General features: G+C 36.3%; 2 protein-coding genes across 4 annotated transcripts in view; one reads left to right on the top strand and one right to left on the bottom strand.

Annotated features, from left to right (window-relative positions):
- SMARCAD1 (SNF2 related chromatin remodeling ATPase with DExD box 1) overlaps window positions 1-756 on the top strand; it is an 84,629-nt gene extending 83,873 nt beyond the window's left edge. For all 3 annotated transcript variants that reach the window (XM_010340147.3, XM_003929544.2, XM_010340148.3), the window contains one exon: window positions 671-756. In XM_010340147.3, the coding sequence (XP_010338449.1) occupies window positions 671-732 (62 nt within the window). In that variant the 3' untranslated portion in view covers window positions 733-756. The remainder of the gene's footprint in view (window positions 1-670) is intronic.
- Window positions 618-27,276, bottom strand: HPGDS (hematopoietic prostaglandin D synthase). Its single transcript, XM_003929543.3, has 6 exons — window positions 27,167-27,276; window positions 20,263-20,404; window positions 17,114-17,206; window positions 14,138-14,247; window positions 8,009-8,107; window positions 618-5,498 (listed from the first exon to the last, which is right to left on the bottom strand). Exons 2-6 carry the CDS (start codon window positions 20,393-20,395, stop codon window positions 5,334-5,336), a joined length of 600 nt encoding a protein of 199 aa, XP_003929592.1. The 5' UTR covers window positions 20,396-20,404; window positions 27,167-27,276; the 3' UTR covers window positions 618-5,333.
- Between the last annotated feature and the right edge of the window lie 531 nt (window positions 27,277-27,807).

Below are 27,807 nucleotides of genomic sequence, written 5' to 3' on the forward strand. Positions count from 1 at the left end.
TCTCAAAATATTCTGAGTGCTGAATTTAATTAATCAGGGATGGCTAGATTATCTGCCACTGTGACACAAGGGGTCTTAGAAAATCTCGTAATTCTTGTAAGTGCTTGTAAATACTGGGGTTTAATTAAAATATAGGGCAAAGTTTGGATAAACCAGGTAATTTAAAGTGGCTAATTTAATCATTAGCTGGTATGCTGTGCTCGGAATGTTATATGTATACAGTTTGGGTCTAAGTGATTGTATCTTTAGATCAAAAAATAAGAGTTTAGATTAAATAAGTTTTGGGTTGGTTTAGGTTTGCATTTGTTGTCTTTGTTTTCTTTACTCCATTTGTTACATAAATGTTTTTTATGTGATTTAGCAAATGTGAGAAGTACCATGGGCTATATGACTTAGATATGATCCAGTGTATATCATGTATTTTTATATAGCTTTATAAAATTGGAAACATAACCTTAGATTTCTATGTTGGCAATGTGAACAAGAACAGAGAGGAAATGGCCCTAATATCAGTAAAGTTTAGGAAAGGTTTTTAACAGGAGTGACCCTGAAACAACCTAGCCCTTGAAAGATGAGTAAGAATTCACCAAGGAAAAAATAAATTGAGACAATATGTCTTATAAAATAAAACATTTTTGTAATGCTTTTAATGCTACTTTCTGATCTACAGGTGATGAAGGGAGTATGCCAGCAGATATAGCCACATTACTAAAAACATCAATGGGCCTGTGAAATAAGAATTGTGAGCTCTCAATTGATGAGGAAATATCAACTTGGTGCACTCAAGGACATTTACATTATGATGACCATGGGGTTTATGAACATTTATAACTTTTTATAATTTCCATATTACATTTCTCATAGTATGGACAACTTTTTTGCCACTAACTGAATTCTCCAAATACTCACACGTGAAATTTAAAAAAAAAAAAAAAAGCCACAAATATGTAGTCCTGAAGATGTTGAATAATCATTTTACAAAGCAGTTTTCTGAATGGGGATTAGTTGGTGATTGTTTGTAACAAATATGCTAATGCTTTAGAAATGTCAGTATTTTTGTAATTATTTCTACCTCCAAATATATATATATTGTCTTTCACTGGATAATGTGTGTAGATTTTTACATGTGCCTTATTTGACAATGCTTATGTCTTGTTTTTGCTCGTCTCAATGGAAGTTTTTTTTATCATGTTAAAGAATGCAGCTGTATAGATGATATAGCTTTCATTTTATTGCTATTTGAAGCAGATGTTCACCAATGTCAGCAAGAACTCAGCCTGAATTTAAAGGTGGCGTTCCATATACTAACACCCCCCAGGTCCTCTCAAGTACTTTTGCTGAAACAAATTTGTTTGGCTAGGCACTAAGTTGTTTTCCAGTGAGTAGTAACTAAAGAAGCCCTTACCTTGCTCCATGGATTAATTCCTCCTGTTCATTTTCCAACTGCACTAATTGTGCATATTACTCTGCCTAAACTTGTGCATGTTTTCATTGATTTCCCTCTCCCGGCTTTTGCTTCTCTTGAAACTGTTGCCCAGTCACTTCTGCTCCAATTCTCTTCCTCTCTAAATAGTAGTTTATTACTGCCACATCTCCATGCATCAGCAAAATGTTGGTGACATTTTTCTAGCCTGGCAGAACAGATTACTTAAAGCTATTTCACTTCAAAGCAGATTGAATGTGACTTCATCTAAAGGCAGCATTAGGTACTGCATGGAAATAGGTCATTAACTTGAAACTCTTAATCAAAATATATTTTACCAGTTTCCAGAATTTCCAGTACAGGACCGCTTGAAGAGAGAGCCATTGTTCAATTCCAATTCAGTGTGAGTGACAAAGTGAAATTTAGAAGTGAAGTTGTCTATTTGATATTTAACTCTTTATTAAAATCTTTCTTTAAATTTCTGCCTGTCAGTCTATATTGCTGTTTTTATTATACATCAGTTTCTTTGTATAACTTGTGAGTTCCATGTGTTTTGTTTTTATTATGTAAATATCATTATAAATAAACTTATTTATAAATCAAAGATTTGTTAATTTTTGGAAATCATACTTTTCAAAGCATCCTAACTTGCTAAGATGTTAGGTAATACGACCCTCTGGATTTGGAAAGCAAATAAAACACTTACAGTGATTATTTAGATATTAAAGACTCCGAGAACTCATGGCTTAACCCCAGTCTTGATGGTATATTGAACAGACTGAATATATTTTACCATTACAGGGCTAAAAGGAGTCTTCATGTGTTAGTACTACCTCCTTGTACATCACCATACCCAAATCACTTAGTCACATTGTTAGGAATATTACCTTTTAAAATCTCATAATGGATTTCTCATAACTTTTCTGTAATAATGTATTTTCAGTGATAGGCTGTTTCTTTTGTTGTTGTTGTTGTTGTTATTGTTGTTATTGTTATATCCATAATTTTATCTCTATTGAAATGTAGTTGGGTTCTTCCTGTAATGCGCTATTATGTCTTGGGCTTAATAAAAATATTTGTGATCATAAGTTGTATCTTCACACCCTTTTTAATAGTTTCTAATCCTCCTCTTACCCTTAAAAATATGTAATATTGGGCACAAATGGGATTATCTTATGTGCTTAATATTGCCTGTTTGTCAGTAAATTGGAACTTACTACTTAGGATATATTCTCATTGGTTTCTTCATTGGACTGATGTCAGTAAATATTATAACCCATTATCACTACAGAGCAAATGAAGCAACAGTTGGAGTAATATCTTGACCAACTGAAGCATTTTTTAAATGCAAGCTACACAAAGAAGACATGCCTTCTGCATTTTTATAACTGTTTGGGACTCCATCGAATTTTAACTTTATGCCAATAGATACCTATTTTGAAACATTACCGTTCCTAACAGTTGGTATTATTGCGTAGTGGAGAGATGGGGTTATGAGATTTGGTTTCCATTTGCATGACCTTATGTGTGACACAGTCCATAAATTTAAGGAATTCATTTTTAACTCTTTTCCCAAAAATGTATTTTTAAAATTATAAATTCAATATACAGTGTACTTTCTGTGTGACTTTACTCTTGCTTAACCACCTTCTCTTTGTATAGCAGCAAGGAGAAATTTAATTTGGATACACAATAGAATAATGGAATGTGTTGTCCTTAAGTGCAAAAAGATTACCTAAAGGTTATGATAATGCTAAATATTTCCTTACGAAACTTGCCATGGTACTCTATACTTGAATTATGATTTGTATAAATATGTAGGACTGATTATCTTATTTTGAATTTTCATAATTTTGTATGAGCATTGGATAATTTTATATAAGCATTTACTTAATTCTGTCTTCATTAAAGCTCGATGTGGGGAAAATTTATGTAGAAGAGTGAAGAAAAGTTAACTACCTTCATTATCTAGAGCATTATTTGCATTTTGTGGTTGTTGTTAAAGGTAATACTTTTAGATTGCCTGGATTACATGTTGGAGGGCTTTATAATGAGATTCACATGCAGCCTATTATAATTTACTTACAGTCAGTAATAACAAGAAAATTTGATCCAAAGAATCAAGGTACTTGGAAAATTCACTTTGTTTTTTTGTGTGATCTTTAATAATTTATATTTATTGTTTTGTTGTTGTTTGAGACAGAGTCCCTCTGTCACCCAGGCTGGAGTGCAGTGGCACAATCTTGGCTCACTGCAATCTTCACCTCTTGGGTTCAAGTGATTCTTCTGTCTCAGCCTCCTGAGTAGCTGGGATTATAGGCACCCATCATGATGCCCAGCTTATTTTTGTACAGATGGGGTTTCACCATGTTGGCCACATTGGTCTCAAACTCCTGACCTCAAGTGATCCACCCGCCTCGGCCTCTAAAGTGCTGGGATTACAGGCATGAGCCGTTGTGCCTAGCCTAAAGTATTAATAACATTTTTTTCAATTTCATAAAACATTGAGAGGAAACAAATACCTTAAATAATATTATACCTATCTGGGCTTTTTTTTTTCCTTTTCTTTCTTTTTCCCCACATCCTCCTCTCGTTTTTGACTTCTCAATTGTGAATAAAGCTGCTGTAAACATCTGTGGACAGGTTTTTATGTGGACATGTTTTCAGGTCCTTTGAGATGAATATGAAGGAGCACAGTTGCTGGACTGTAAGGTAAGTGTATGTTTAGTTTTGTAAGAAACTGTCACTGTCTTCCAAGGTGGCCGTACCATTTATATTCTCATCAACAAATGAGAGTTCCCCTTGCTCTACATCCTCATCAGCATTTGGTGGTGTCTGCCGTTTTGGATTTTTGCCATTATGATAGTCATATAGTGGTATATTGTTTTAATTGGCAGTTCGCTAATGATGCTTTGTTGGGCACTTCATATGCTTATTGCTACTGTATCTTTGTTGAGGTGTCTGTTGAGGTCTTCTGCCCATTTTTTGATCAGCTTGTTTGTTGCCTTACTGTTGAGTTTTATGAGTTCTTTGTATAATTTTGGATAACAATCTTTTATTGGATACATGTTTTACAAGTATTTTTTCCCAGTCTATGGCTTGTCTTCTCATTCTCTTGATCTCTGGGATATCTACATTTTTCTTGTCACAACATTATTCATGTCAGTAAGTTCGTAAGTTCCTCTGGCTGCATATCTAGAGCCTCTTGAACTGTAGCTGTGTCAGATTCCCAGTCAACTCTTTTCTCTTTAACTGTATGTTCAGTTTGAATTTCATTCCAGCATTAAAAGTTTTTGTTCCTTTGCTGCACTTTAATCTTTGTTGGGGAGTTCACTCTTTTGATTATTCATTTTTGTAAAATGTCAAAGGGATTTACCACTGGGCAACAAGCAGGCAATAGCAATACACACTTTGCTATGTAAGAATAACAGATGTGCAGTGACCCCTGGCAGTCTGAAAGAAGTGACTGGTTATTGGTCATGATGTACATAGGTTATTTACATAGGGATATGTGAACTGGAGAGCTACTAGCAAAGTTTGTATTTGATGCAATTGCAGGTAATTTTGATAGCTGAAGTTCAAACCATTTTTGGAGGAGGGGAAGAATGGTGTTGCTAAACCATCGTGATTGCAGTTTGTTCATGTTAGAACCTGTGCAAGAAAAGATCTGCCAGTATTACATACTATTTTCCCTCAATTGTAAATGCTGTGAAGCCATTCTCAAAGAAAAAGATAGTGAAGCAAGATGGTTTTTTGTTTTTTTCCGTTTTTAAAATCAGAATATGGCTAAAGTGAAAATCTTGGTAAAGCCGGCGAGGGAGCATGTGGATTATCTGGCAAGCTGATGTGGCTGTTATCTGATGGGAGAGATGCAACCCAAGAAAACAAACTTGAAGGCAGCATGGATCAGCTAGAGTTTGGTTTGGGGTCTTCGTTTTATCCAGTTAGCGATGGCAGGAATGGCTTGGACTCTCTTCACTAAAGACACCAGCCTTGGATGAATGTCCAGCAGGTCGGGCTTATAGACCAAAAGTGTGGTACTGCAAATCTCCCAGTAGAAATCTGCCCAAGTTACCTAGTTTAAAGGAAACAGACTTTTCGTTTGAACATAGAAAGTATAGCTGTATTCAAAGTTAAAATTAGTTTCTTAATCTAAAAGACCCAAAACAATCTTTCGTTATTACGAAAGCAGAATATGTATATGACAGAAATTCAGAAAATTACTGATAACATACTCCAACACTCAGGTTACTACTGTTAAACATTTTCATGTATAAGATACTTTTCTATGCTGATAGATAGGTGTCATTTTACTAACATGAGCGCTTAATGATACATAGTCTTGTAACCTTGTCCCGTTTCTACCTCTCTGTGTCAATACATTTTCCTTATCTAATAACCAATATGTGTTTTTCCATCTGTTCTAAAAATGTCCTTCACAGGACAAAGCAGGATCTATTCCAGGTCTGTGCATTCATCTGAGTATGTCCATTAGCTCTTCAAAACAGTACCTTTTTTTTCACATCACCAAATTATTGAAGATTTCATACTAGTCCTACAGAATGTCCTATCTTCAGGATCTTTGTATTTCATCTTACCTTGTTCCTTTATCCTACATAGTATAAAGGAAGAGGTGCAAGTTATTCCTAGAGGGTATATAGTTTCAAGTGATATTATTTGTGGCTAAAATACATTATATTGTATCACATCAAAAGAAATATATGAGTGTCTGACCATTAGAGGTATGCCAAGATTGACCACTGGATTGATGATGACAGCCTGGTCCTACCATTGTACAGTTGGATGTTTTTACCTTTGTGACTAGAAGCCAATGTATGCTGTTACTTTGGCTCCATATGATTATCAAAGAGTGAAGGTTAAATACTCTTTATCTTTTTGTATAGAGTTTAATGAAGTTGATTGCAAGTGTTTCAGGAACTTACTAAACATCTGTCAGCCAAGAGAAGCTATTGGCTAGAAGATTCAGAATAAATCCAGAATTTATTCAAATATTTATCAAGCACCTACTGTGTGCCATGCCCTGGTCTAGGTGCTGGAGAGCAAGTTAGGATGCAAGCTGCTGCTTTGATGCAGCTGTTATTTTAGAAGGGAAAATCAGTCAAATATGCAAACTAATGGGAGTAATGAAAAAAAAAAAAGTGAAGTCATGTTATGGACTATGGCATGGTCAGGGAAGACTTTTAAGAAGTGACACATAAGCCAAGGCTTGAATGTAAAAAAGAATTAAGACCTGCAGTAAGCCACCTGGGGGTTCAGCGTTCCAAGTATAGGGAAGAATGTAAAGTCCCTTAGGTGGGAGTGTGAGTTAGGTGTGAGGAACACACACACCAGTGTGTTTGGAGCACTGTGAAGAAGGGAGAGAGTGCTCAGAGATGAGATCAGAACATCGTTTACAAAGGAATTTTAATAGAAAATAAAAAAATAAAGTCTTAGATATTATTCAGTAAATAGGGCAGGAGAGAAGCACTTTAAGAAAGGCTATGAGGGGAGCCAGTCAGAAGAAATAAAGGTATGTGTGAAGAGGTTGAAAGTTGAGAATAAAGATGTAACAAGTTTGCTTCTGTTTATCACCCAGAAGGGCTGAACAGGGCAGACAGCAGTCAGTGTCAGTGGGCTACAAAAAAGCAGTCTCACCTCCCAGAATGCAGTCTCCCTGAAGGCAGGAACCACCACCTACCACGACTTGTAAATCAGATTTAGATTTGATTTTTTAGCAAGACTACTCGTAGGTGGTAGTGTGCCCATAGTATCTTGGTTGTCTCACTTTTTTGTGATTATTGATGGTCCAAGCCTATGCCAATTTTTCTGGGGTTGGAAAGTGGTGATAGTTTATTTCAGTCTGTCTTTCTTATCTATTAACTGGAATGCTTTTATAAAGAGAAACTTTTTCCAATCGATTGAGATACAAAATGCTTTCTCATTTATACTGATACAAAATACATACGAGTTTATACTGTTGGCTGTAGTTCCGGTTCAGGAATAGGATATTTACTTGACTTTACTCACCTTAAATCTCCATCTCCTTTCTCCCATACTGAAGATCCTGGTTCTCAATGACATCAACACAATTTATTTTTGTACTCACAATATAAGTATAATAATATCAGAAAAAAATACCAATAGTGCCTAGTATCACCAACAATATGATTACTGAAAGTAATATATGATTTCTTGTTGTTCTAATCTAAGAGAATATCTGTCTTAGATGTATAATCAAATTAGTGGGTTTTACAAATGATATTTCTTGAAATAGTTCTTCTCTAATAGAGTACATATGTATTTTGTGTGTTCTTTATGTGTTTCTTTTGCACAGTTAGGTTCATTTACTTCACTTTCTTTTTTTAGCATAGCTTTTTAAACCGCTGCTAATAAATAATTATATAAAATATTATGGTTCCAAAATCAAATATATTCTTTAAAAGGTTTACTTAAAGAAATTTAACCTTTGTTCTTGCTGTAAACTCTATTCTCTCCTTATAGGTAACTTTTTTCAATACATTTTTTATACATTTTTTGGTTTTTCCTTTTATTTTTTTAACTTTTAAAGATATAAAATATACTCACAGAGTTACCAATAAGCCACTCTTTTTCCCCTAAATATGTGTCCAAATCTTGCATAAGATGAGGCGCAGTATATGTGAGCAGCTCATTGAACCTCTGCTCCTAGGAGAGGGAGAAAATATCACATTAAGAATAATGAGAAGAAAAGTAAAAGTAAGTAATATGATCTGAGGAGGAAGTAGATTTCTCCACCTTTATTCTCCCACATGAATTCAAGAAGAAAAAGAAAGCTAGATTTTTTTATTCAAATTTATGACACGGAGATTTAGGTGTGATTATAGACGTTAGTCATCTCTATTGCTCATGTATTCAAAAAAATAAATAGTTTTGTCACCAGTTCTTACAGTTTGTGTATAATGACTAAATATTTTACTCACAAAACCTTATTTTTTCTTAAATTTTTTAAATAAGGCAAAATGATTGTTTTCTTAGATTTCTAAAATTTCCCTTTTTCTTAACCTAGCTCTTTTAAAACTAAATAATGTAACTGAAGGTAAAGAAATTTATTTTATTTCATAAGCCTAGATTACTATTGGGTTTAATCGATGTAATGAATCATGATGATCTTGGGCCCTTATGTATATTCTCCTTGGAGACTACCATTGTGCCTTAGTATCAGATTTGTCTACCTTGAGTATCGTCTACAAAATGCTTCATCCAGTTATCCCTTCTTGATATATAAGTGAATATTATTTTTCAAAATTAACATCCTTAGGAAAATATGTATAAAACACCCATTTTTTAAAAATTGTCATTATTTTTTTACTTGAAGCTCTGAAGACCAAATAATTTACTCAAGGCCTCTTTCTTGATAAGAGATACTTGTTTATATATAGGAATTCTGCCTGTTTGAGTCTTGGTTATAAAATATCAGCTACACTCATAAAATGTATATATCATTTATTAATGTGTATAGATGACCTATAATGAAATCCAACCTTTATTAAGATAAATCAGATAGTGGATACCTCACCAATTTGTTGATTTACTTGCTGTTATGATTATGACTTAGCTAGATAATGTATGCACAACATAATGCCTTATATTTATAGAGTACAGTTTGCAAAGTCATCTTTACATACAGGCTGAGCATCCCTAGTCCAAAAATCCAAAATCCAAAACTTTTTGAGTACTGGCATGATGCTCAAAGGAAAATATTCAGGGGAACGTTTCAGATTTTGGCTCTCCAGATTTGGCATGCTCAACCAGTAAGTATAATGCAAATGTTCCAAAATTTGAAGAAAACCCCAAGTCTCAAATACTTCTGGTCCCAAGAATTTCAGATAAGGGATACTCAACCTGTACTTACATATGTTTGCCAGATCTAAAAACTGAAGCTTATAAAGCTTGTCATTATTTTGACTTTATGTTCTTTCCCCTGTTTTATAAAGTGCTCTGTGGTTAGTATGTTCATAGTTGAAGAAAACATTAGATATGAGTCTTTCTGCTGCTTACACAGAATTTGTAATCCTGATGAAGGGCAGTGAGTTCTAATGTACATTTCCACAACTTCAGGTACACCGATGTGTATATATATGCAGACTCAAATAAAACTCTTATATCTGTGCTATTGACTTCTTGAGCCCCTGTTCTCTTTATAATTTTGGTGAATTATTTCACCAAATGATTACTAGTCTAATGAAATGTAAATTAAGAAACAGTGTAATTTGTATTTAAGATTCATTTTAAAGAACTGTCAGCTAAAACAATGTAAAGAAGATAAAATTAATTACATCTCTTTTTTTCCAGATATATTTTTTAAAATACATTTCTTCATCAGTCCTAGACAGCTGCTCCTGTACTTGATGGATTCAGAAATTTCTTGCCTCCCTTTCTGGAGAGTTATAAAGGAGGTTTTTTTCACCCTGAGAAGTTGTTGCTATGATATTCTAACAAACGACTTTTAGGGAGATTTGTATATTTCTCCAAAGCATTTTTACGTACGCATTACCAAAATTATTTTGTGTTGGAACCAGGGCATCAGAATGTCCTCAGGCCCTCTCATTCTTTTTCTCCATCCTGTTCTTTAGATGAGGAAATGGAAACACAGATACATAACCAAAGTAACACTAATGATAAGGATTGTCATGGTGATCAATATCCAAAGACGTATTTTGCTTTTAATTCTTTTTTTAATTGGAAATGGAATTTTTTAGCAATAAGTGCTCTGACAGATTTTTGAAGCATATATGACAAGAATATATTCACTATCCATCTGAAGTGCATCAATATTCTGCCTTTGAAATTTTCGCCTGACCATGAGGTGGCAGCAATGCAGTCCACTACGAACAGTCTGAGAAATGAAATACAGAATGGTGCATTTTTCATTATATATTAGCCTAGTCCTGCTTGTTAATTAGATATTCTACAGCTATCAGCAATGTTTCTGCAACGTGTCCTGCCTTTGTATGATTTATTCACAAACTTGGATTGCTATGTCCTTTGAAATTGTTTTCTGAAGCGGGTGATTTATATAAGAGTTTTGTTACTGAAATACAAAGGTAGAGTGTTACTCTTATCATAAATGTTTGAAGAATATTTTCCTCTGGTAGGTGGCCTCTGTTATGGAGCCTCAGCCACAGAAAGGTAGAAAATAGAAAGTAGAGAAGAGCAAACTGATAAATTGATAGGCTGCACATTAGGGGGGTCTTTGGTACATGGAACAAAAATCTTTAGACACTTTTTTCTAAATTGAAGATTATCTGTTTCTACATTTATAATAATATGTCAAATACAGATGCCATGTCTGACAAATAGTAAAGACGATTAACACCAAAGTATTTAACACTTCTACCTAGTGATAGGCACATATGCTACCATTTAATCCTGCCAACATACTTCAAAGTAGAGACTTATATCCCTACTTCACAAAGAGTTTGAACTATAAATAGGTAGTTAAGTGACAGCTAGTAAGAAGGGAATCAGGATTCAAGCCTGACAGTTTGACTCCAGAGCCCAAATGTATTTATGTCAAGAAGTTGTATTTCTGTCATCAAAGCTGAACTTTACTCTTTCCTGGATAGGCAAATATGTGTGCATGTGTGTGCGTGCACACCCTACACACCTTACATTTGTATCACAAAGTCAGTAAATGTAAATACTTTTGTGTCCAGATGTCTGTATTCAAATCAGAAGGTGCTAAATAGTATTTACAATAAATACTAAGTAGGTAGTATATACTTAAATATGTGCTTAAGTAAATTGATAAGAACGCCTGCTATTTGTGCTGTGGCTTTTGGCTATAGGCTTTAGTTTTAACATGTACATAAATATTCATGCACAGCTGTTTTGAACAGCTGCTTGCACTGTGGTAGTATACCCAGTGGTTAAGAATCAGGCGTTTTGAGTCTGTGATGATTTGAATTCCTTGTGCATCACTTATAGCTGAACAATTTTGGGCAAGTTGTTTACATGAAACTGTTTTCTTACCTGGGAAATTAGGATAACAGTTTTATTCTAAAGGGATGTTTAAATTAGTTATTAAGTTAAGCGATTGTATACCAAGGCGATGAAGCTATAGGTTCTAAATTTGGCTGTCTAGGCTCAGATCATAATTCTGTCATTTGTTTGACTTCGGGCAACTCTGTAACTGCTCTGTTTCTCACTGTCTTCATCTGGAAAGTGAGTATGACAATAAAAAGCACTTACCTTGAAGGAGAAGAAGGAGGGCTGACTGAGATAACACATCCAAAGAGCCAAGAGTAGCACAGGCACATGGTGTGCATTTGATGAATGTGGTTCTGACCTCTTACTCAACAACTGTGCAATGCCTATTGTGTAAAAGGCACTGTGATAGCGGTAGGGATCAGTTGAATAATACAGATATGATTCCTACCCTCCTGATGCATCCAGCTTGAGGAGACAAGAACAAACAAATACATTTTAAAATAAGAGATTGTGATGAATGTCCTAAAGGAAACCACTAGATGCTGTAATTAAGAACTGAAGACATCTACTTAGAATTCTGCATAAAGATGAATGATTTGACATATATACATCATTTTGCTTTTATCCCCAAACCACAGTGATGAATATTTTTAAAAAGACAGAACCCACAAAGAAATGGAAAGAGAGGAGAGAAGAGCAAACAAAATTTGAAGCTGGCAAGCAGATGGGTGAATGGCACCTGCAAAGGAAAAGCCAAGAACCAATCCCATCAATGACATGAAATCCTTAAATGACTCAGGAAATGACAGGATATGTCTACAATTGGGGTTAAGGAAGTTTGGGAGGGGATAAAATGAGGATGGGTGGAAAACTATTAAAGAAGCAGTTTTAGCATGAGATGTTCTTCATTTCACATTGCTAGATAACTGTTCCTTTCCTATTCTTAGCAGAAAACAGCCTCAGAATTTTTATAAATTTAGAAGCACAATATCAGAGACTTAGAACTCAAGAATTGATGAATGAAGTTGAGAAATGCTTTCTAAAAGTAATGCAGAAAAGCAAAGAGATGAGATATAGGAAAAGAGCCAACATCTGAATGAGTGAAATTCTAATATAATGGAACAAAATAAAGGGGAGGAAATCAATGAAAGAATTAAAGGAAATTTCCTTGAACTAAAGGATGAGGTTCCCAGATTGAATGAACTCACCAAGGAAGTAGCACAATGGATGAGAACAAGATCGTACCAAGACTTGTCATTGCAAAATTTTAGAACTCTAAGGGCACATGTTTTATAATCTTTCAGAGTGGAAAAAAAATAGGTCACATACAAGGTCAGTAATTTAATTGGATTCAAACTTCTCAACAGCTAAAATATTATAGATAACATCTTTCAAATAATGAAAAATTACTTTCAACAGAGTTCTATACCCAGCCAAACTATAAAACAAGTTTGAGAATAAAATAAAAACATCTTTAGACAAATAAGGTGCCAAACTTTTATTTCCTATGACCAATAAGCTCTTGGAGGATTGTTCCACAAAAACAAGGAAAGAAAACAAGAGAATGAACCCAGGAAAAGCTAAAAAAAAAAAAAAAAAAAAAAAAAAAAACTATCCTGGATAAAAATAAAGATCTCAGGATGCCAAGTGTGACCAAAGTATCTAGGACAACCATACCAGAGTGAAGCAGTGTGACTCACAAGATAGACATATTCATGCCATCTGTCATAATCATATCTGCTGTTGTCAAACCTTCACTTTAACTTTTGCAATACTAGAGGATTATGCCCCAAATAAACAATGGAGTAAACAAAGAAAGAAGACAGCATCCAGGAAACAGGACTCCAGCTCCATAGAATGGCATCACTGTAATGACAGCAAAGAGAATTCCAAGGATAACTGTGCAGAAAACCTAGAGGACTCCACAAAGAATGGAGATCTCCTAGACAGAGCACTCCACGAAATATTGGAAATAACAGATGAACTGAAACTACATTGACTTTGTGAAAATCATATTGGCTGGCTATTGGATACTGTGGGAAGTCAGCAATTAAAAGAAACAAGGGAATTACTAATTTTCAGGAAGATAAGTAAGAAAGGAAATATTATAAAAGCCTACTACAGTGCACAGTTCTGTATATTATTTGCATAGCATACTAATTACAGAATATTCATTTAACCAAAAAATGTTAACATCACTATATCAGGAGCTTGGTGAAAAGGTGTAAGAGAAAAAATGTCATTATAGATTGAGATCCCTTATCCAAAATGCTTGGGAACAGAATTGTCTTCAATTCCAGGTTTTTTCAGGTTTTGGAATATTTGCATACACATAATGAGATATATTGGGGATGGGACCTAAATCTAAACACAAAATTTGTGTCTCAGGTACATATGTGTATTTGCATAGCATACTAATCATGTTTTCAGGTTTCATAAGTCTTTAGAAACTATCTACAATGGGTGGATCAAAGGAAGTCATATTTACATATCCTATAGCAGAGATGCATAAATCCTAAAGAAACTGCTAAACAAATTTTTAAAAGGGTTGCATCTGAGGAGGAGTTAATATGAAGGGGTACAATAGTGAATTGCTGTACTTTATTTTAAACTTTTTAAATAATAATTTGATATTTTAAAACTATATATATTGTTTTGATAAGAAGGAACTTTCTGAGGCACCTAACACAATGTCTGGCAGGTGGTATGTGATTAATACTAGGAATAGCAAATAAATTACATTACTTTCACATCTTGCTTTTTCTCTGCCCAAGGAAAGCATGACATGAAATCGTCCAGTGTGTCCACAATAGCATCAACTTGACATTGTTCCATTTCTGTTTTTCCAGCCAAATCTAAGGAATAGAGAGGGGCCCATCGATACGTTTAATTGAATTTACTATATTAAGAAGTTTCTTTTTAACAGATACTATATTCATATGGTTGAAAATTCAAGAGTATAAGACAATATCCAGTGAAGACTAGCTTCCGTCCACCACATTTTGCTCCCTTACTTACCTACCTTATTAGTAGCCACTTTAATTAGTTCCTTATGTATTCTTCCATTTTCTTTATGAAAATACAAGCAAATAAAAATACACATCCCACTAGATATGCTTCTTCGCCCCATATCCCTTACAGATATTTCTTACAAGTACCCAAAGGGTGTACTTGCTCTTTTTTTTTTTTTTTAATTTTTGTATCCACATGGGATTTCTTGAGGTAGGTGTGCCACAATTTCTTTAGCCTTAACTGATTAGGTTTGCTTCCAGTCTTTTGTTAATACAAGCAATACTGCAATAAATAACCTGTAACTGCACTATAATTTATTTTATATGAAGAATTATTTTTATTTTTGCAGACAGTTTTGGTCAGGAGCATTTCTTTTCTAACTGGAGACTAAAAGTTTTAAGTAACAGAGGATTTTTGTTCTTTTGTCTCATTTGTTAATCATTATTTTTGCAAGTAAATCATTGATCTTCCTAAAAATTTTCTTAATGGTGCCAATTTAAAATGCTTCTGTGTAGAAACAATTCTGTGGATGAATTGTATGTAAACTATACCTCAACAAAGATGTTCAAATCAAAAGAAAATGCTTGAGTGATTTAGAGTTCCTCTGTAAACTGTATTTTTGTGTGTGTGATATTCAGAGGTTATTATTCTTTCTGAACTTGAAAAGTCTTCAGAATTCTTCACTCTTTTTCTTTCCTGCTTTGACTTCCACCTCAAAGCTTCAGCCAAACATTTATGTAGGTGACTCCTCATTCAATATTTTTAGTGCTAAACCACAGGCTCATTTTTTTCAGCCTGTTTTTGGATCTATCTCTGAGTATTCTTTTGGTGCCTGAACATTCTTCCACAAATCCTCAAATGGAGTCATCACACCATTTCTCAAACCAGCTCTTCTTTTTTCACCCAACAAAAATTACTAGCCTCAACTGTGACTCAGCCGCAAGTGGGGGATGTACATAGTAGCATTGAAAGAGGTAACTTCCTTGCCTGCATAATGCTTATGGTCAGCTGGAGAAGGCAGACATTAAGGGTATTGCAAGGTGAAAAAAGTATTTTAAACAGAAAAGAAATGAAGGAGAAGAGGAGGAGGAGGAGAAAGTTGGCAGTACATAGTGCAGTGAGAAGGGCGGGCTGTCTATGCTGTGGTCTTCCTCTCCTGATTAAACAGACTGCCTTCCACATGACAACATCTAGCTACTAGTCTCTAAGATGATTCTACATCCACAGATTTTTCATATTTTTCTTGGTCTCTTCTTTTTCATTACCACCTGGACCATTTCAGGGATCTCCTAATGTGTTTCCCTGCGGTAGCCACAAATTCAAAGTGGCCACAATAATCTTCCCCCAGATGCATAGCAGTAGTTATGCTGCTTTTCTAGATAAAAACCTACAATTGTGTAAGGAAAAAAGTCCACACTCTGGGTCTTTCTAATCAGATTCAATCTATTCTTCTAACATTTCTCTAATTCTCTTTCACCTGCAAATTTGAAGCTCATTTCTTCTTCTCATGCCATTTTCTCTCTGCTTCGATTGTTCTAGCCCAGTGATTCTCAAAGTGAGATCCACGGATCACCTGTATCATCTGGGAAATTGTTAAGAATGCATATTCTTGGGCCTCACCCAAGGTTTACTGACTCAAAGTTGCACAAAGTATATTTTAATAAGCACCCAGGTGACCCCGATGCACATAAAGTTTGCAAAGCACTGCCCAGGTCCAAGTCTTCCTCTTGAAATTCTAGCTAACCTTGAGCCTAAACTTGAATATCATTTTCACTTTAAAGCCTAATTTCCCTAGTCATAAATAATTTCCATTTCTTCTAAACTTTCCAAAAAACTTTATTTGTTGAAACATGTTAGTGTAACACAAACCTCTATATTTTTAAAATACACTACTTCATTCCAAAATGAGGTCTGGTATTCATGGCCCATTTTATCTGTGAGCTAACTAGGTATGGGTCTATGGCTTGAATCGTAGTGGTGGCAATGGTGATGGAGAGATAGGTTTGGGAGAACGGTGAGTCTACAGATTGATTGAAAGAAGGGAGATTTAAAGGAAGCCAAAGTAGATTTTGGCTCAAAAAGAGTGTGAGAATAGTATGAGGGAAGAGAGAAGACAATGGAGCGTAGGATGGGAGAAAGAGTGTCAGGCAAAAACAGGGATGGTTTCTACTTCTCTTCAAATATCATGGGGCGGGCACTAATGCAGTAATCCAGAAGCCAACTAGCTCCTTCAAGCTTCCTCAGATGGCACTGAGTGGAAGCAAAGGTACTCCCTTTCTATTTTTTCAGCGTGATTAGGATGAAGAACATTACTGAGTATATAATTTTAATAGTCTAAGAAATTTCAACCTCCATATGCCATATGTATTTTCTGCTAAGTAATTTTCTCTGATAACTTATGCATACCAGCAAAAGTTTGGAATGAAACATATCTGTCCAGTTTCTCAGCTAAACTTCAAAAGGGGCCTAAAGGGCAAAGAGATATAAGAGGAAAAGCAGGAGGCAATATAAAATAAAATTGTCTAATTGTCTAGGGAACTCATGGAAAGTCAAACTGATACAGGTGGCATATTTATCCTTTTCTCTATTATTTATTTCCAGTCTTATTTGTACTATGATATAGTATGCTAAAGTCATTTAATGAATATTGAATACATATAATGTGTTTGTTTCAGTTATCAAAAATCTTAAGCACAATAAACATGTTACCTGTGTTTTTGGTCAAATATCTTGCTATTGCTAGGCTCTGGTGAAGGATAAGTCCATCAACTTCCAAAATGGGGATTTTTCCAAATGGGAGAGCTTAAAATAAAATGAGCAAAAAGTCAACTTCTTAACAAAACCAGAAGTTATAATACTTTCATTTTTACTGGTATGAAAACAAAGCATGATTTTATGAAATCATGAAATACTTAAATATTTATTTTTAAAGGAACACTTGACAATCTGTAGTGACATATTTACATTTTATAAGTTTTTTTAAGTTGTTAGGAAACCTGATTTAAAGTTAGTGACAGAATTGGTTCTTAAACCCAGGTTTACAGTGACACCATATACGGTACTGTATTTTATATGCTTACTATTAAAAATGTTCTTTTAAAGGTTTGTTATTTTTTGTCACCTCAATCACGGATTAAAAATCATATATTGGGGATTATGAAGAGTTTGATTTACATATTGAGTTATGGTAAGGGCTAACAATATGTAAATCATTTAACGAATATGTAAATCATATCGTTAAGTTAACCATAGCCCTTTAAAAATTGATACATAGTAATTGCACATATTATGAGGTACATGTTATATTTTGATACACGCACACAATATAATCAGAAATTGTTTTATTTCTTAATTTCTTCATTGACCCGTTGATCATTTAGGAGCATGTTGTTTAGTTTCCATGTATTTGTATAGTTTCCAAAGCTTTTTTTGATCTCTAGTTTTATTCCATTGCAGTCTGAGAAAAACTTGATATGATTTTAATTCTTAAAAATTTATTGGGAGCATTGTAATATGCCCTCTGGGGCTTCAAGGGTTGCAGGCACCCCCGCCTGGGTGCCACTGCAGGGCCCGCACAGAGTTTGCTCTGCCAGCACCAAAGTGGTCGTCTGGATCCCACCCTCGCTCGCTCACGTGCTCCCTCCCACAAGGGACTGAGTCCAGCGGGCCATGTAAATAGGGCACCCCCATCACAAGTCTGACAAAGGGGTCAAGAAAAATTCTGCATCAACATTTTTCCAGTGAATCCTCTGTCAGCTCAAATTTAGAGTTATCTGCTACTACAAATACACGAGCCTTTTTCTGGATCTCAGGTGATTTAGCTTACCTTCTCCTCCCCCAGGTTTATGTTTGAGCGTTGGGCCTCCTAAGTCACCTTCCCATTCTTTGGCCTGCTTTTTAGCTTCCAGAATGTTGTGCTACTGTATCTACATTCAAGCTTTATTTCTTTGTCTCTGTGGACTTTGGCCCTTTTGTAAAGTACTTCAATATTATCAAAGGAGAGAAAAAATGTTTTAAAGAGAGAAAATGTGTACTCATGTGTGCAATCTACCAGGTTTGTCCAGGAGAACGTTTTAATAAAAGTATCCAAAGATGGCATGTGTTGACGAGATTTTCTAGGTTCTAGCAGAGGGAGCGTCATAGCAGGTTTTGAGCACTAGAGGGCACTGCTAAACTGGACACCAGATGAGACCAAATAACATTTGTAATAGAAACTGCTTCTTAGTACCTATTCTTTCCTTTCTTCTCAGAGTAATAAAACCCTGGATTTTTAGCTGTGCAAATGATTATCCAAATTAAATCAACATTTCTCAATTTCTCTTGTAGTAATAAGTTTCCCTTCTAGTAATATGTGTAGTAATATGGACTAAATTCTTATCAAGTGACGTATGCAACTTCCTAATTATGCTGTTAAAAGGAAGGGGTGTGTCCCCTCCCTCTTTCACACTTTCCCTGAGCTACAGTGTGGAAGGAGAGTGAGCTTTCTCACACTGTATAAATAAGACATTGATGGGTGGCAGATCAACAGGAAACCTAATATTTGACAACGTTATAGAACAACATCATGATACGCATTTGGGGTTTTGTGTAAATGAAATTTCTATCATTTTTAAGACAATTTTTACATTGTGTCTTTGTCTATTAAAGCATTTGAAACTCTATCCTAAACATTATGAACTTTAAGATTGAACTCTGAAAATCTGGATATATTAAGAAAAGACAGAAACTCTATTTTCAATAACAATGAAAAGTTGAGGTAGAATAGGGAATGAGGCACTCAGTGAACTTCTGTTTAAAAACTAACAGGCAAAATTCGTTACATGTAATATCTGCACCTTTCTATCCATCTTAGTCTAATTAATTAGTAGATAAAAGTAATGTTCACCTATTATATGTTCACCATCTTAAAATCCCACGTGCAAATTTTGATATCAGAAGCAACATTTGGATATTAATGGTTAAGTATCATGAGAATGAGAAATAAGATACACTATCTCACCAGAGAAGAGGACTCTGCTTAGAAAAAGAATGGCTATAAGGGCAATGACTTTTAAGGAGCTCTTGCTTCCAAAGGCATGTGGCAATTCATTGATAATATGCCAATTATCATAGTAGTGTTGTTTTGGCATAATCTGGTGCAAATAGCTTGGGCTTGGAATTAAATTTACCTGGGTTTGAAACTCAGCTCTACTTGCTATGGTCGTGAAACCGGAAAAATTACCTAAACTCTGTGCACTTCAGCTATCCCAATGACAAAATAGAAAAAAAAAATGTCTCATGTTTCTTTCAGCTCATCTGACAAAGCTTTATACTGGTTTACCTTTATATTCTCTCTCTATTTTTTTTTTTTTTTTTTTTTTTTTTTTTTTTGAGACGGAGTTTTGCTCTTGTTACCCAGGCTGGAGTGCAATGGCGCGATCTCAGCTCGCCGCAACCTCCGCCTCCTGGGTTCAGGCAATTCTCCTGCCTCAGCCTCCTGAGTAGCTGGGATTATAGGCACGCGCCACCATGCCCAGCTAATTTTTTGTATTTTTAGTAGAGACGGGGTTTCACCATGTTGACCAGGTTGGTATCGATCTCTCGACCTTGTGATCCACCCGCCTCGGCCTCCCAAAGTGCTGGGATTACAGGCTTGAGCCACCGCGCCCGGCTTATATTCTCTTTCTATAAGGTTTGTGTTTTCACCTCTAATAGGAAATTTGCTTGATCACACAGCATGTATTTAATTTGTCTGAAATGCTGCTTCTCAATTTAAAGCTACATGAGCTTTGAAACCTTGATTTGTTTTCATTTCCTGGAGGAAAAACAAAAGGTTTTGAAAGCATATTTTTTCTACAGTTATTGTATGTGCTACTTACTTGATTTGATTTCAGGCCAGTCAGCTTGTTCTATTCTGTGGTCATCATACTCTATGTCCAAATAAGCAAATATGTAACGAATAATTTCTGCTCTCCCCCTCATATTAAAATAAGTGAGTTTGTAGTTTGGCATGGTGTGATTCTGGAAACAGAAAAAGGGAGGGATTATTCTAGGAGCCGTCTAGAGATGTCTCAATATTTTTTTTGAGGATTTTTTTGGGAAAACTTCATGGTATCTCTTGAGATAACTGGAGACGTTAGAGGATATTTCAAAACTGAAATTATAAATCACTATCTAATTACATATGAGAAATAAAATCATGTCTCTCTCTCTCTCTCTCTCTCTCTCTCTCTCTCTTTCTCTCAGCACTAGTTAGAACATTACAGTGAAATAACCAAATTTAAACCTTGTTTATAAAAATATTCAGATTAAGAGGGTATCTACACACCAACTTTGAGCGTATGGAGCAAGAGAACTTCCCACTTTAATGTCACGGGTAATGTGTAATATTTGATATTTTGCCTGTTTTGTTTGCTCTGGTGACACAGCTCAGCGAGGACATCTGGGTAAGGACAGCCAAGTGCTGAGCACACGCAAGAGGAATGTGAGTGCCATGCCGACCTGTCACTGCCTCTCTTTCCTCACCTGTGGCTTTCCCTCTAGGCATCCAAGGGCTAGAGCAACGTTGTTCTCTGCTTCCCTCTGACTGCCTCCATGCTGCTGGGTTCTGCTGGGTTGCTTGCACCACAAAGCACACCCCAGCTTGAGACCCCTGCGGGGATGGGACAACCTTCCTTCATTCCCTCTGTGGAGGAACAAAGCCAGCTACTCTCACATTTCAGAATGTTTACCAATACTGGTGAATTCAGTCATTATAATCTCAGGGGTTTTAAGTGATTTGTATCTTTTCATTTTCATTGTTTATAAATGGTTAATGACTTTAAGCACTTGTAGCCGAATACGCTTTAATTTTGTAAGATCAAACAGCTGAGAAAGAAATGTTTTCATTTGAAACTCAATTCTTTGAATTTGAGCTTTGGCCAGTTACAATTTTCCTGAATTTCAAAGACCACTTTTTATAAATATCGATGTTAACGTGGATTTGTAAATTAATGAGGTAATGCATATAAGGTACATAGCACAATGGCAAACTTAATCATTAGTGTTAGTAATAATAACTTTGATCTCATTCTGTAGTCAAAAATAAACACTATGGACATAGCACACTAAAGATAAATTGTAATTATGGTAACTAAATGAATAAAAGCATATAATAACAATTATTTATTTAAAGTGGTGAGTTTAAATAGTTTATTCTCTACTAAGAAAGTTTCCAAAGAATATTAATGGAATACGAATGAGATAAAAAGGAAAGTTGTGTTCCAGCCTCAAAATAAAATTCCATCAAAAATCACATCACAGGCCAGGCATAGTGGCTCATGCCTGTAATCCCAGCACTTTGGGAGGCTGAGACACATGGATCATCTGAAGCCAGGAGTTCGAGACCAGCCTGGCCAACATGATGAAATGCCATCTCTACTAAAAATCCAAAAATTAGCCAGGCATGGTGGTGCACAACTGTAATCCCAGCTACTAGGGAGGCTGAGGCAGGAGAATCTCTTGAACCCCAGAGACGGAGGTTACAGTGAGCCGAGATAGCACCACTGCACTCCAGCCTGGGCAACAGAGCAAGACTCCATCTTAAAAAAAAAAAAAAAAAAATCACATCACATAAAATGTCAAGAGCAAATCATAAAAGTCTAGGTTGCCAAGTCCTGACTTCAAGTTTGTATATTCCTGGAGTCTAGTGGGAAGAGGATGATCTGGAAATAACTGTTTGGTTGCCTATCTGGAACCTCTCAGGTTCAGGAAGTGACAGTGATGGTAATTCTTAGCAAAACCAATTTTTCAGACCCTGGCTTCTGTGTTCAGGTGTTGTGAAGCTGACACTCCTTGCTAAAGTGAGAGAGCTACTGCCAATCATTCCTGCCCAGTTTGCATCAGCCAGTTCAATCCCCACCCAACTGAGGTGCAGCACTCACCACATGTATAGATAGGTGGGAAATGTTCTTGGAAGACAGAATTGACTATCATCAACTAATAAGAATTCCATGATTTACAGCCACAATTTTTTTTCAGGGAGAAATATACATATAAAGGAGTTCAAATTTGGGAGACTAAATGAAATGCCCATCAGAAGAATGAAACTGTTTTCCAGGTTATTTAGAAACGTTGAGCTTAGAAATAAATAGTAGAAAAGGTCTAAGAGCACCAAAATCATAAATTTAAAAGTTATAAGAGATTATTCTTATCCAGGAAATGAAAAGCATAACTGTTATATAATTCCTGGACCTATTTGTTTTAAATATCAAAACAATTTCTAAAAGCCTACAGAGTAGTATGATTATCAGTTGCAGTTTCTATTTGGTGATTTGTTTTGTTTCTTTTGTTTTGTTTTGTTGAGATACAGTCTTACTCTGTCCCCCAGCCTGGAGTGCAGTGGCACAATCTGGGCTCACTGCAAACTCCACCTCCTGGATTCAAGCAATTCTCCTGCCTCAGGCTCCCAAGTAGTTGGGATTACAGGCATGCACCATTACACCTGGCTAATTTTTCTATTTCTGGTAGTGATGGAGTTTCACTAGGTTGGCCAGACTGGTCTTGAACTCCCAACCTCAGGTGATCCACCTGCCTTGGCCTCCCAAAGTGCTGGGATTACAGGCGTGAGCCACTGTGCCTGACCTGCAGTTTCTATTTGAAAATCATTTTATATAAAACTTTTTATTGATTTTATTGGCATAGTCAATGTTTCCACAGCACAAAGAAATTATATTTTCTTCATATAACATTGAAAGTTATCAGCATTACACCAGGAGTGGTGGCTAATGCCTGTAATCCCAGCACTTTGGGAGGCTGAGGCAGGCAATCATGAGGTTAGGAATTTGAGACCAGCCTGGCCAACATGGTGGAAACCATCTTTCTTAAAAATCTGAAAATTTGCTGGGCATGGTGGCAGGCATCTGTAATCCCAGATACTCAGGAGGCTGAGGCAGGAGAATCACTTCAAATAGGGAGTCAGAGGTTGGAGTGAGCTGAGATCACACCATTGCACTCCAGCCTGGGTGACACAGTGAGATTCCGTCTCAAAAAAATAAAAAACAAACAAACAAAAAACAGTCATCAGCATTAAAAGTTAAACATACAACCTTTTCTCATTCAGTCAAATGCCATGTAAATATCAGTGTACACCTGCTGAATTCTGCATGAAAACAAAGTGATTGCTTTTTGTTGTTAATTTACAAAATCATGCTATTTTATATTGTATTTCACTCAAGTAAAGAAGAGATTTAAAAATTCTCAACGTAGGTTGGTAGCTATCTATATTTCTCTGCAAAAATATCTTGAAGTCTAAGATTTGGCAGAGGTCCATGAGCAGCTAACAAATGCTTATCTTTCCTTTTAAAATATTCTTTCAATAGTTGTAACTCATTAAATAAGCTGTACTTTGTACACGACATTCCTGTAGTTATTTGCATAATTATGTTTTCTGTTTATCTCTGGAATGCAAGATGTTACATCGGAACATCCATCTGTATCATAAACTACATGAAAAGAGAAAAATGAGCCTGGGTGCAGTGGCTCACATCTGTAATCCCAGCACTTTGGGAGGCTGAGGTGGGCAGATCACTTGAGGTCAGGAGTTTGAGACCAGCCTGGTTAACATGGTGAAACCCAGTCTCTACATAAAAATATATAAAAATCAGCTGAGTGTGGTGGTGTACAACTGTAACTCCAGCCACTAAGGTGGCTAAGGCACAGGAATTGCTTGAGCCTGGGAAACAGAGGTTGCAGTGAGCCAAGACTGCATCATGGCATTCCAGCCTGCGCAACAGAGTGAAGCGCTCTCTCTCAAAAAAAAAAAAAAAAGAAAAAGAATTATCATCAAATATACTATATCTCAATAGATACTAAATGCTTTTTAAAAGTATTTATAACATCACTCATTTGTGATCAAAACTCTTAGCAAAATGAAAAATCAACAAAACTAAAAACCTCTTAGCAAACTAGTAATAGAATACTTCCTTAACACTATAACGAGTCTCTACTAAAAACTTAGAGCAAACATCATACATAATGGTGAATCAATAAAAGCATTTTCTTTAATGTCAGGAATAACAAGAATCCCACCGTAGCATCTGTTATTCAGCATAATGCTGGACAGTCTAGCTAATTCAATAATGAAAGACAATAATAAAAGACATTTATGAGTAGCAGGAAGAGAGTGACAGAGCTGTCCCTTTGCAATGCAAATGATTGCAAACCATTGAAAATCATTCAAGAGATTCTACAGAGAAACTGGATCCTAGATTTCAAACAGAAATGTGAAGGACCAAAATAGCCAAGACAAACAAAAAAGGAAGACAGAAGAGGGGGAGCTGACGTAGCAGATAGCAAGACTTAGATCGAAAGCCTTGCAATGTGGTATTTGTTCAGATGTGCACTGAGAGTGTTAAACCAGAACCTCACATAAAGGACAGAGATGACAGAGAGTGAGGACATAAAGCAACTAGACTAAAATGGTTCTGAGACAGCAGAGGGAAAATAAGCATAACTAGACCTCAACTCTCTATCGTACACAGAAATAACATCTAGGTTATCTGGTTATGATTTGACTACCCTAGCAAAACTCTTAACATCATTCTGGTCCCTTATTTCCTGTGAGATTTCTTTCTGAACCCTTCCACTGTCACTGTGTTAGGAATCTCATGTAGAGAAAACTGCATGTTTGCTGAAATGATACAGAAGCATGAAGTTAAAAAGTTGATTGTGTTTGAAGATCTTTACATCTAAAATTAACCACTGGCTTCCTTATACCCCAAAGTAAATCGTGTGAAGTTACTGATTCAGCAGATAGATTTAAAAAAGCTCATTTAGAATTCTGTTTGAAAAATAACCTATAAAATTTCTCAAAGAACACGTAAATAACTAATAAATACCCTGGATAGAAACATACATATGTAAACTCATCCGTGCCTGCTGTGCCAAGGGAATCACTGGAAAGCACACTGTCCCTGGGAACCAAGGTCCCCTGGGCCTGAGGTGTCTAACCAAATAACCCTTAGCAGGACTAAGGATGCCTGGAACAAGTGCCACCATGAGCCATCACCCTCACAAAGCCCCAGGTAAAGCTAGTCATGAAGGTCCAGAAAGCCAGTCTTCTCCTGGGCACTGGCATGCCCTTCTCAGTATTCCTCTCCTGCCCTGGAAACTTGGTGCTGGTGTTAGGAAAGTTACTACTTCTGTTCAGTTACCATAAGCTATCTCAAAAGTTAGTTAATAACAGAGAAAGGTTGCTAATTCTCTCTGCAAAAAGCATCTGTCTCTGCAAACCAGCTTAACTCTTCAGCTGCCATAGCTTAAAAAAATTAAAAATAAAAGGGCCCTAAATCTGCTAACAACAGAAGGGAGGGGAACCTTTTTCTAGGAAAAATACTGCTCTTTTGTAAACCAGTTAAGTGTTACTTTAAACGCAGAACTCAGGAATCAATCAAAAACAGGGCTAGAAACCTTCAAAATCCTGGCTTTGTTCTCTCCTAGGCTCGTTTATAACTCTGGGCCTCTCATCTTTAACCACCTGGTCATATTCATTTCTAATAAAACTGTAAGGTTGCAATTACTCCTGCTGTTGGAACCCCAGATGTCCTTGGCTCGTGAGCTCTATCATAAATCTGTAAATCAACCTGCACCCCTAAAAGGCTTCCCTCTGGAGGAAACCTCAACTGCAGGGCCCCTTCTACACACCATTTCAGCAGGAAGTAAAGAGGATCGACGCCCCTATTCCAACCTGGAACAAGTGCTAGCACGAGCCATCACCCTCACAAAGCCCCCGGTAAAGCTAGCCATGAAGGAATAAGGGAATGTGTTCTCTTTCCGGGTCCATGAGGGGCTATAGTTTTAAGGGCAAGAATTTCCCAGCGCCATGCCCCGCTCCCATCTCTCCATCAGGGAGATTCAACGGTTTATGTTTGAATTTCACAGGCGCAGGAAGAAACTAAGAGTCAATCACTCCAGTGGAAGTTCTAAGGAACTCCTTTCATTGGCCAGAGGAACTTGGGAAGGTGGGAATTTCTCCCAGAATAAATTCCCCTGCCTCTTCACCCGTGCCGGATTTCCAGCTCTCTGGAATCCCCTCCCACGTGGTGGGAGCTCCCTTTCCCCTCTGCGATTTCCCCTCTGGAATCCCCTTCCACACTCTTCGTGGAAGTCTTTCTCTTCTTCTCCTTTCCTTCTCTTTTCTCTACCTAAATAAAATCACCTTTCTGCAGCACTTCTTGGGTCCAATATTTACTTTCACAAGCATGCAGTGGTCCCATCGTTATTCTTTAAGAGGTTAGAGGCCAAGAACTCACAGCACTCTCTCAGGTGAGCTGTGCCTCACCGGCACCCAAGAAAAAACCGGTTACAATAGGATGCAATTCTTGTCGAAACACAGAGATGCTTCAACAAAATGTGGCTTAAAATAATAGAAAATATTACAAGTAAAATTCTTAAACTTTAAAGAAAAGGAAAGAAAGTGAAGAACCATGAGATAAAATTCTCTACTCAATCAATCCAAGTGATTGAAAAATCACTTGGGAAAATTCTGGAAGTAGTCACAAACCCTGATTAAGACAGGATTTTTCCTCTAGTATTGATTATATTTTCTATGTTAAAATCCACTTGAAGAGATCTTTTTAAATCTCCTCTACCTATATGTCTCTTAAAAATGACCATTGGATTTTTACAGTCATAGATATGGAGAAGCTCTGGGTAAACAAGGTCAGAGTGAGTACAATCATGAAAATAGCTCACAAAAGAGTTCCTCGGTCACAAATCTCTGTGGAGTTCAATAACATTACTTACCTGCGTTGTGTCTCTCAGGAGCCTGTAGTGTCCTCTATCCCTGGGTATATGACTGTGCCTTGGGTTTATATGACGAGTTAGTGATAATTACAAGCCAATGAGAGGACAGGCAACTTCCTTCCACCTAAAGCTCTTCCTTCTTTTCTTAGATGAAACATGCATGCCAGGCAATTCAAGCCTGCAAAGACAGCTGGTTATACAGGATATCTGGGTGTAAATAACCCAACTCATTTGCATAAAAGGTAAAGTCGAAGTTATAGCTGCATATGTATGCCCACTGTTACATGTTCATTTATTTTTAGTTTCACACCATAGACTCCTGGAGAATAAGACAACCTGAATGCAATTCAGTCATCTTTGCAGATGCACACATGGCTTGCTTCCCTATTTTAGAAACAGTTTTTCCTGTACCTGCTGTATGTTCCTTCAGGGGAGTGTCTAACAATGTCTTGTATTTCATTTGTTTGTTTTTGGTTTCCCCTAGTGGAACGTAGGCTCTGTAAAGGCAGGCACTTCACTGTCTTGTTTACTGTTATCTCCTCAGTACTAAGAGGAGTGCCAGGCGTGTCATGGGCACTAATATACATTCGATGATAGAATGATCCTAATTTATAGTTCACATCTTTTCAAAGACTGTAAAT

The sequence above is a fragment of the Saimiri boliviensis genome, chromosome 3 (assembly GCF_048565385.1).
Source record: "Saimiri boliviensis isolate mSaiBol1 chromosome 3, mSaiBol1.pri, whole genome shotgun sequence".
NCBI classification, from domain to species: Eukaryota; Metazoa; Chordata; class Mammalia; order Primates; family Cebidae; genus Saimiri; species Saimiri boliviensis.

What these genes read in the sequence shown, in the direction of transcription:
- HPGDS (XM_003929543.3), bottom strand. Translation starts at nt 20,395, where the DNA reads ATGCCAAACTACAAACTCACTTATTTTAATATGAGGGGGAGAGCAGAA. An exon ending in CTGGCCTGAAATCAAATCAA is followed by an intron (nt 17,207 to 20,262) that starts GTAAGTAGCACA and finishes TTTTATTTTAAG; the next exon opens with CTCTCCCATTTGGAAAAATC. An exon ending in AGTGGCTTATTGGTAACTCT is followed by an intron (nt 5,499 to 8,008) that starts GTGAGTATATTT and finishes CCTTTAAACTAG; the next exon opens with GTAACTTGGGCAGATTTCTA.